Here is a 9,777-nt window from a genome sequence, read left to right on the forward strand (position 1 = left end):
TCTGTCACTCCTCAACAGGCCAGGCTCGGTCCTGTTTGTGGGTGAGTCCCATGTTCATGAAGTAGGAAGTCACTTGAAGCATCCAAATATTCATCCAAATCTCCAACTTCCCCTTACATGATCAGATTTACTATTGAGACTGTTTTAGTATTTAATACGCATAGGAAGTAATATTCTTGTTCCTCCTATTCATAAATAGTTGTGTGCTATTGGTCATTCATTGTTAGTTGTGTTTGATAGGACATACTATTGTCTAAATAAGGCAGATATCAAGTCATCATGTCACGGTATTTGAGAAAGCTGACACAATCTTTGAATTGTGAGGCCCAACTCTTTCAAAATCAGTCGTAAAGTAAAATAAAATTGTTATACATTTTGTAAAGCCTTTTTTACATCAGATACCCAGCATAAAATCCCAGAGCACGCAATGCAGATGCAGAAGCACAGTGTCTAGGAAAAACTCCCTAGCAGGCAGGAAACTAGGAAGAAACTTAGAGAAGAACCAGGCTCTGAGGGGTGGCCAGTCCTGTGGAGATTTAAATATGACATATGATAGTCCAATCATTTCTTGAGCAGAAGTGAGAACTTCCAGTGTGCTCTTCTTGTGTTCCTCAACAACATACACAATCGCTGTTCTTTATGAATAAGTTACATAAGAAGAGGTAGTTGTGGGGATGGAATATGAACTCTGCTGAGTGTTCTCAGCAGAGGTAAATTGATTATGGTAAATCGTTGTACCTTGTCGTACTTCTGTAAATGTAGTATTTCCCTTGGTGAAACATAACCTGTATTCCAATAATGTGTAATATTATTTAATAATCATATTCACATATGACAAGCAAAGGAATCTGCTGCAAAATGATTGTACTCCATAGACCCAGGGGCAGAATATCATAACCTCTTATAGTCCCCAAAACAATGATGTCAAGACAATGTTGTTTTTTCTTCAAGTATTACTCCTCCACATCTAGCTATGTCAACGTCAAGACAGGGCACTCAGAAACGTCTGTGTCATTTTCCCTTTGCTGAAAGCTGTGCGCTAGAGGAAGCCACAGAAGCTGCCGCGACAGGGGATATTTGATGGCTGACTCACTTCAGTATTTCCTTGATGGGACTTAGTTCTGTCAAAAGCACTGCTCATGGACAGGAACTCATTCATTTCAGTCTGAGACTGAGAGTGGAGCGAAGCGGAGGGCAGAGCAGCTACTCAGGTAAGTTCTCGCTTAAATTTCCTGTTGTAATAACACGGCTTGATAATAGTTATAATAGCATATATTATACAAATATTGCAATTTTCATCACTTAAAATGTTTATTTTTATTTTATTTGGTCAAATGATTTGATCAACATTTGTTTCCTTCCATTGAAAGAAAATCCATGTATGCATGGTGTTTATAAAATGCTGTCCTTGAAATGCATGGGTTTTAATTACACGTTTGCCTTTCTTTAGGAGATTGATCAGAGTGCGTCGTCCTTGTAATTCAGCTTGTGTCTCGGCCAGTGGGACTAGATTGAATACCACCCTGTTAGTGGGACGATGAGGCAACTAGGAGACAACTCCAGTGGGCTTGATGTGAACAGCACCTCCTGTGAGATCCATGACAGCATCCTCTCTCCTGCCTTACCAATTCTCTACTCAATAATCTTCTTCTTCGGCCTGGTCAGCAACATCATGACCATATTTGTGTTCTTCCTGAGGAAACACTCTGACTCGTCCATGGCTGTGTACATGAACCACCTGGCCATGGCTGACATCCTGCTGGTGATGTGTCTTCCCCTGCGGGTCTACTACCACAACAGCCCAGGCCCCTTTTATCTCTGCAAGGTACTGGGCGTCTTCTTCTACGTCAACATGTATGCCAGCATCCTGTTCCTCAGCCTGATCAGTCTGGATCGCTACCTGAAGATCATCAAGCCTGTGTGGGTCCTGAGAATCCACAAGGTGCGGTGGAGCCACCGGGCGTCCTTCTCCGTGTGGGCAGGTCTGGTCCTGGCCATGTCTTTTTTTTCCCTAAGGAAAGACAAGGAGGGCCCCTGTGACAGGATCTGCTTCCACTTCCACCACAAAGGACTCCTGGGGGGCATGGCCAACCTCACCGTGGTGGCCTTCTTTTATGCCATCTTCCTCCTCTTTATCTGCTTCTACGCTCGGATAACCACCAAGCTGAGGAACATGTCCTTAGGCAATCGGGACCCCAAGGCCCAGCGGAGGAAGAGCAGGGTGATCCTGAAGACCTTTGTGGTGCCGGTAATCTTCACGCTCTGCTTCCTGCCATACCACCTGGTGAGAGTGCCCTATGTGCTAGCCCAGGTGGATGTGATCCAGGCCCTGGGCAGTAAGCAGATTCTCCACATCCTCAACGAGCTCACTCTGCTCCTGTCTGCCCTCAACAGCTGTCTGGACCCCATCATCTACTACTTCCTGTCCTGTACCTACAGGAGGACCATCCTCTGTGCCCTGCAGGGGCAGTTCAAGACCATGTACGCTGTTAACCGCAGACGCATCAGTATTAACCGATCTATTACAGAGATATAGAGCTACAGTATCTAAGGCAGGGACATTTTGCACAAATTCATTTGGATAATGGACAGTAAACAAAGTTGGATTAACTGAAAAAGATAATGTATAATACGTGTTAATACTGTTAATACTATTGACTCTATAAAATAAGTATAGAAGGATATTATTAAATGTACATTATGAAATGTGTATATATATATATATATATAAATATGAACTCTTGTTATCAAGTTCTTACTGGACTTTGTATAAATGTTGGTCCAGTAAGAATGTTTATATATTTTTTTTATGAGAATTTTTGCATTATTTTTTGTTTGAGTATGTTACTCACACTTATGGAGGGTGACCTTATGTTCTCATGGTTAAAAGGGCAATATACAACATGACCTTTTAAATGTCTTACGCACAAGGATTCCCCAAGATGAGTATGCTGTTTCATTTCAAGTAAATGACCTACTTACTCACCCTATGATTTTCCGACCCTATGCTGTCGGAAAATGTATTCATTAAATGAAGTACACTGACAAAGGCTTGTGCCAGTCTTGTGCGCTTTTTAAAATAATGTTTTTTTCTGACATGGGATCAGTACATATATATTTTCACACGATAGAGAGCCATGAAGTTTATATGTGGAGGTATTTGTCTTTTACAATTGCATTAGTTAAGTTCACCAACATTGCTTTCATTTGAAGAGTTTCTTTCCAAAACTCTCTATCCACCAATTTCTCACATTTGTGTTTTTTCATCAGAATGATTGCTTAGGGGTACCTTCATGTCTGTGTAAAATATTACCGTTCTCAGATTTTTTGTATGTATGAAAAAGTTTTTTTTCTTCTCCCAAAACGCTATATATCCATTGTTTAGCTGTAATGGAATGTTTGTATCATGTATATTTGATTGTCAGCATACTCAATGTAATTTTACATTCTAGTAATTTAGCAGATGCTCTTCTCCAAAGCGACTTACAATGAGTGCATTCATCTTAAGACAGCTAGGTGAGACAACAACACATCACAATCGTATCAAGTACATTTTCCCTCAACAAATATTTATCATCAAAGTCAGTGCTAGTGGGAAAAGAGAAGGAGGAAGAAACGTTTTACATACAGATCTCATAGTATTGTATTTCATCATTTAATGTTGATGGCACAAATGTATAATTTGTATATTTCTTTAAAAAAAGTTGTTATTTGTTACATTTGACTGTGTAAAACCTAGCAGTACTACTTATTTCTCTGACAGTGAGGTAGACATATAGCATTTTTCTATTATGATTATTTGTCTCTCTGAAATGGAACCATCAAGTGACAGATTTAAAACAAATACATATCTGTCATTGAACAACCCCATGTAATGATTAGATAGGGAAAAAACACACCAATCTCTTTCAGAATTTCTTTAAACAATAAAAGCTAATTTACCAACAGTCCTGAAAATGGCTATATAGTGTTTTGGAATTAAACTTAATTTCATGTTCATGACAGATTATCTCCTCAGAAAACACTTTGAGATTCTGTAATTATTATGGAATCATTGTTCTCTTGCTTTCAAAACATTTATATTAAAGTACATTGATATTAAATGATAAGAGAGTACTGATCAATTTAAGTAAGTATGTGAGTAGTCTGTATAGTAGAAGCAATACATTATCTATGTTTTAAGTAGTCTTATCCAATCACTGTTAGGATTCACTCAGTTATTCACTGATTTATCAAATCAATTATTGGTTGAATTAGTTTGTGTTATTACCTACTGCTCAAAAGGCTCGGCTTCGACTGACAGCATAGATTGATCACAGAGACTTATCAGTTGAAATGGAGGAGCAGAGGAAAGAGTGATATACCCGCTGTTCAAAGCCAGACATTCACATTGATGATATCTCTGCCAGACATTTCAAATCTTGGATAAATACTGATTGGTGCATATTTAGGATATTTGCATTTCGGATGAGTTGACTTTGGAGTAAAATATCTGTTGACAATCTTATTTTCTGTGATTTGTATGTAGTATAACCGGTAAATTAAAACCCATTCTTATCTTCTGTTTAATCAGACACAGCAGGAGTCTTGGTTGTTTCTGGTGTTTTTGTTAACAGTAACACCAGTTCTGGACTTTCAGCTCCCCCTACTGGTCATTCATACTGTCTTTGAATCAGCATGTGGCATAATATTTTATCACAATTTTTTTCATTACTGTTCGGGCCAATTCTCTGGAGTATTAATCTGTCCACACCAGAGACATAGGTCCACTAACCTTCTCTCTTTTCATGCTTATCTGAATCGTACTTCGGGATCAGATCGACTCCGCACTCACACAGCTCTCTCCATCTCCCTAAAATGAAAAAAGGGTTAACCCAACATTAACAAAGAGCACTATTCTAGTCTTATATTCCATTCTATTTCTTAGAAATGTATTTATTGGAGACAGCAGCGAGGCGTTAAGGTCAAATGACTGAGTCCACCTCTGATTGGCTGTGCTCATCTCATGTTACTCTCCTCAGGGTGCCTGGAAAGTCCACAGGGACTCAGGGAGTCATCACAGTCCTTACAGCCCAAACATACAGTATAGAGCTCTCCTCAGGCTCAGGATTTACCCCATGTCATTCCAAAGCATGTGAATATCCACATTAGTAATGAAACAGTTTATGCAAAATTCTTTATTTTTTCCAGAAAACCTGGATGAGTCATCATTGGTTAGAATGTCACAATGAATATGCAATTGTCATTAGATCATGAAATCTAGTCAGGGAATGGATGGATTACCACATATTAGAATTAATCAGGCTGTAGAGTGATTAGTATTTTTTGCGTGTGAAATAAAGATATTCGGAATACAATAACTTTAAGTTTCTTAAAGTGACAAAACAAATACGAAGCATTATTTAAATGTGTCAATAAAACACACATTATACAAAAACACAAACTCAGAAACAAAATAGAAAATGCTATGGATGCTCTCTCCAAACACACAGGCATTGGTAACCTTCAGTGCAGCAGTGTTTTTCAGATCAGTGATGTCACCCCAGACAGTGATGTCACCCCAGACGTGTGTGTCAGGCTTCTCCTAAGCCTCGGCCTCTTCTCCATCAGCGTCAGCATAGACGTGGCTGTGTGTTGCCATGGGAACCCCTCCGGAGGTTACAGAGGCCTGGTGGCTACTCTCCATGGTAGGGACGCCTTCATATGCCACCGTGGTTGAACTCTTAGGTTTGGCCCTGGAGGGGGAGAGGAATTATAGGTGAAACACTGCACCACACATTTCAATTGTATTACTGTCAATGAGTTCATAGTGCAGCCCAAATCATAACCACTCACTGCATCTCTGTTTCCTTGGTATCCTTGTATTTCTGCTTCTTCATGGAGTGTGTCATGTACAAGACAATAAGGATGATTAGGAGAGCTCCAAGAAGTGCTCCAATGACTGCACCAGCAATGGCCCCGTCACCTAGCTCTGTTAAAGGGCGGGTTATTGGTAAGATTAGTTACATCAGTGTCTACAGCAGTGTGCAGATCATATAAACAAGGAAAAACAATATCACATATGTTACCCGTACCATGGTTGAGCTCCACAGTGCAAGTTTCAGCTCCCACATCATTAGAGGCACTGCACTGGTACTCTCCAAACTCAAACTGGGATATGTTTGTAATATACAAGGATCCTATTTTTGGATCTGAAAAGAAAAAGAAAGAATAAAAGTCTAGCAAAAATGAATCAGAGCACAAAGGAGTGATGGAGAATGGAGGAACAGTATGACAACCCACCGGTGTACCCCAGCACAGGTTTCTTGGTCTTGTCCTGGTCCAGTCTTGTCCAGGTATAGGAGGGGGTGGGGCTTCCCTGCACACTGTGGCAGGTGAGGGTAACCAGGTGACCAGACTCCACATCACCATGGACAGCACAGAACGGCACAGAGGGCATCTCTTACAGACCATGTGATAGAGAGAGAGCATGTGTTAACATTACGTAATATGCTGCAATCTGGACCCAGTTGATCCGGTAATCAGAGAAAGTTTCCAAAGGGTACAGCCAAGTTTGACATAAAAAATCAACACTTGCCCTGGACCAGTAGCTAGCTATTTGGTCTAGTAGTAGGTACGTTTGACGTTGGAATGCAGAACACTGAATTCCAGCGCTTGATACCAGTCATTACAGTGATATATTCAATCAAACATGAGCAGTCTAGCAAAGATAAAGTCATCCCCCTGAGTGTCTCTAATGCTTTGCTATGGTTACAATGGTGACGTTGTACATCATGGTACTTGCAGTGTTTACGGTGACTAAAATGACACATTTATACAACAGACATGACCAATTATAGGCAAGTATATTATTTGTAAGATGAGCAGCCATTGTGGATTGGTACAATCAAATGTATTAACAATAAAAAATAAAAGACCATGTCCATGTTAGGACTGAATACAGTGTACTACCTTCCCCATAATGCTTCACTACAACCCCTCTGCTTTATCGAACTGGGAATCATTCATTAAATCGAAAATAGAGTCATGTGTTTCTCCATTCTATTCCTGAGGACTACGAGACATGTCGGGAGGTGGTCTTGTACTGCTGTGTTCCTGTTCTAATTTCTGACACTGACAATGAAGATACTAGTCTGCTCCAGTTCCCATGGAAACTACTGTGGATACTGAGGCCAGCAAGGTTGTCCTGGTAACTCTGTGAATGAATGGAATCACAGACGGCATGTAATTCAATGATCACAAAACTCAGATTAGGAAAAACAGGATCACTGCTTCATAGGTCTGGTTGTGTGTTGTGTTGACACTAACATAGGAAGAAGGATATACGTTACTATTTAATTATTATATGTGACTTACCTAAAACAGAACTTACCAAGAATGTTGACAATGATAGTTGCCTCAGTCTTCCCACTGACATCAGGGAAGTTGCGGACTTCGCAGGTGTAGGCCCCTGCGTCGGACACTTTCATGTTGCTTATTGTTATTGAGGCATTGTTGGTAGAAGCTGGAGAGCTGGAAGGCTTCAACCTGCCTTCATATGGTTTGGAAATCACACCCTCTCCTGACTGAGAGTAATACACCTAACAAGTAACAGCAAGAATGTGTTAGAGCCTACATAAAACCACTGGAAAACCCCTTCTTACCAAAAACATAACAATTTGTGCACTGATTGACAGATTTCGTGTTGATATTTCAGAGACGACTTCTACACACAAAAAATGAGGGTTCCTCAAGGGTTCTTTTGGAAGGGTGGTGGTTCTATGTGGAACCATACTGACCATAATTTGAGCCCTTCAATGGTTATTTGCAGTTCAAAAAAGGGTTCTTTCCTCTTTTTGTGATAATTAAAATGTAGGGGTTGTGGCTCTTTCGAATATTTTGCGGCGTGGTTTGAGCACAGCTCTTTTTGTGCAACTAGTTTATCTAATCTGCTGTGTTACGCTACTACACTTTGTGACTATGGTCAGTAACAGTGTCTATTAAAAGACTCATGTATGGTCATGTGTGAATTGAGAATGGTAGATTAAGTCAGTAGTTCTACATTTTCTACTCAGGGACCTCCAGCTGTTCCAGAGCTAGCACACCTGATTCAATTAGTTAATGAACACAATAATAAAACCTATGGAATTTTAACAATATAATATGGCTTTTGAACCACAACTAAAAACCCTGTATGGTTCTACAAAGAACATTTGAGATTGAGAAAAGTTCTTTATAGAACCATTCTCCGTAAAGGTTCTATAAAGATCTTAAAAAAGGATTCTATATAGCCTCAAAAAGGGTTGTAACCGTAGAAGAAGCCTTTTTTGGGGATATATATAGAACCTTTTTTTTAAAGGTTCTTTGTAGAACCTTAGGAAATAGTTATTTATAGCACCATACATATTCCATTTAAAAACTTATAAGCATGATTCTTTATAGAACCTTCCAAAAAATATTCCATATACCACCAAAAAGGGTTCTGCTTTGGTTACAAGTCAAAGAACCCTTATTTGGCACCATATCGAATAATTCACTTGTAGTGTGTGTTTGGAGGGCAGGGAGCGACTGGTGCTCTGGTGACTGGGCTCATTGTTGTCTTAACAGGATGTTTCACAAAATGGGAACTCAAGAGCTACCGCCATATTGAACTAGTAGCCTACCTGCTTTTTATTAAAATACCGAAGCACCAATCCTTCCCTCTTAGAAAAAAAGGTTATATCTATAATCTTAAATGTTTCTTTGGCTGTCCCCATAGGAAAACCCTTTGAAGAACCCACACTCCACAGAGAGTGTGACAATGTGGCAACATAAGACAGAGTGAGGAAAACCACAAAGTAACATCAGTCTACGTACCTGCTGTGGCACCATGGAGGTTTTGGAAATAAAATTCCACTGGATGATGAGGTCACTGGTTTTCTGCTCAGTGGTAACAAAGGTGCACTGGAGAAGAGCACTTTCACCCTTTGTCACGTTCTCAAACTTTTGGGGAACCGTCACTGTGATTAAATGCCCACAACCTAAAAAAGGGTTAATAAATATATTTATGTACTTTTATTCGGTTTGAATGTTATTCTTTAATATCAGACCCCAAACAATCCAAAACGTGCCCAGAGTCCCATTTGTAAGAGCAAGAGATATGGGTACCAAATCCTTTCACATTACTGAAATATCATTATTATTATTTATTTCATAATACATGAACATGTAACTCACCCATCATGCCGAGCAGCAGCACCATTTTAAGTGTGGAGGACATTTTAAACGAAATGTTGGCTCTTATTTCTGTCTCCTTCAATAAGCCAGTCAAGAGTGGTATTGCTCACACTACCTCAAAATCCCTCACCTTTCCCAGTTCTTACCTATCAACTAAGTTGTAATGGGCAACGCCTAGGTAGAGCGTACTGTACAAGCTTGTGGGGACTCTGTGGTAGTGTACAGGCTAATTTTGTGCCTGTAGACATCATGGGGGTGTTCAAGGTGTGTGCACAGGCTTGTTTTCCTTATCACCTAGACTGGGCGGGAATACTCTCCGACTGTTATTTTTCAAAATGTGGATTTGCATTTCCAAATTAGCGCCATTTGTTCCTACTTCAATCTTTAGACTTACAGGGAGGCCATGATGTCTGTGCTAAAGAATATAGGACACAATTAAGTGTATGTTTTTGCACTTTACACTATCAGATGTTCTCTACATAGTACAGTACAGTATATATTAGTTCTGTTTTCTCCTTTTAGTCTGTTTACCTTATTGCAGTGGCCCACTAGTTATTGACAGTGACATTGACAATTAGTCAG

The 9,777-nt window shown here is 39.8% G+C and overlaps 2 protein-coding genes across 2 annotated transcripts; one reads left to right on the plus strand and one right to left on the minus strand.

Annotated features, from left to right (window-relative positions):
* Positions 1-1,042: 1,042 nt before the first annotated feature.
* Positions 1,043-3,717, plus strand: LOC106563396 (putative G-protein coupled receptor 34). The gene is made up of 2 exons (XM_014128912.3): positions 1,043-1,211; positions 1,451-3,717. The coding sequence occupies exon 2, from the start codon at positions 1,538-1,540 to the stop codon at positions 2,534-2,536; it is 999 nt and encodes a 332-aa protein (XP_013984387.1). The 5' UTR covers positions 1,043-1,211; positions 1,451-1,537; the 3' UTR covers positions 2,537-3,717.
* Positions 3,718-5,162: 1,445 nt separating this feature from the next.
* Positions 5,163-9,432, minus strand: LOC106563400 (V-set and immunoglobulin domain-containing protein 1). Its single transcript, XM_014128926.3, has 7 exons — positions 9,196-9,432; positions 8,836-8,999; positions 7,373-7,580; positions 6,283-6,441; positions 6,075-6,191; positions 5,836-5,971; positions 5,163-5,735 (listed from the first exon to the last, which is right to left on the minus strand). The coding sequence occupies exons 1-7, from the start codon at positions 9,236-9,238 to the stop codon at positions 5,585-5,587; spliced, it is 978 nt and encodes a 325-aa protein (XP_013984401.1). The 5' UTR covers positions 9,239-9,432; the 3' UTR covers positions 5,163-5,584.
* Between the last annotated feature and the right edge of the window lie 345 nt (positions 9,433-9,777).

Source organism: Salmo salar, chromosome 11 (assembly GCF_965601325.2).
Source record: "Salmo salar chromosome 11, fSalSal1, whole genome shotgun sequence".
In the NCBI taxonomy this organism is placed as follows: Eukaryota; Metazoa; Chordata; class Actinopteri; order Salmoniformes; family Salmonidae; genus Salmo; species Salmo salar.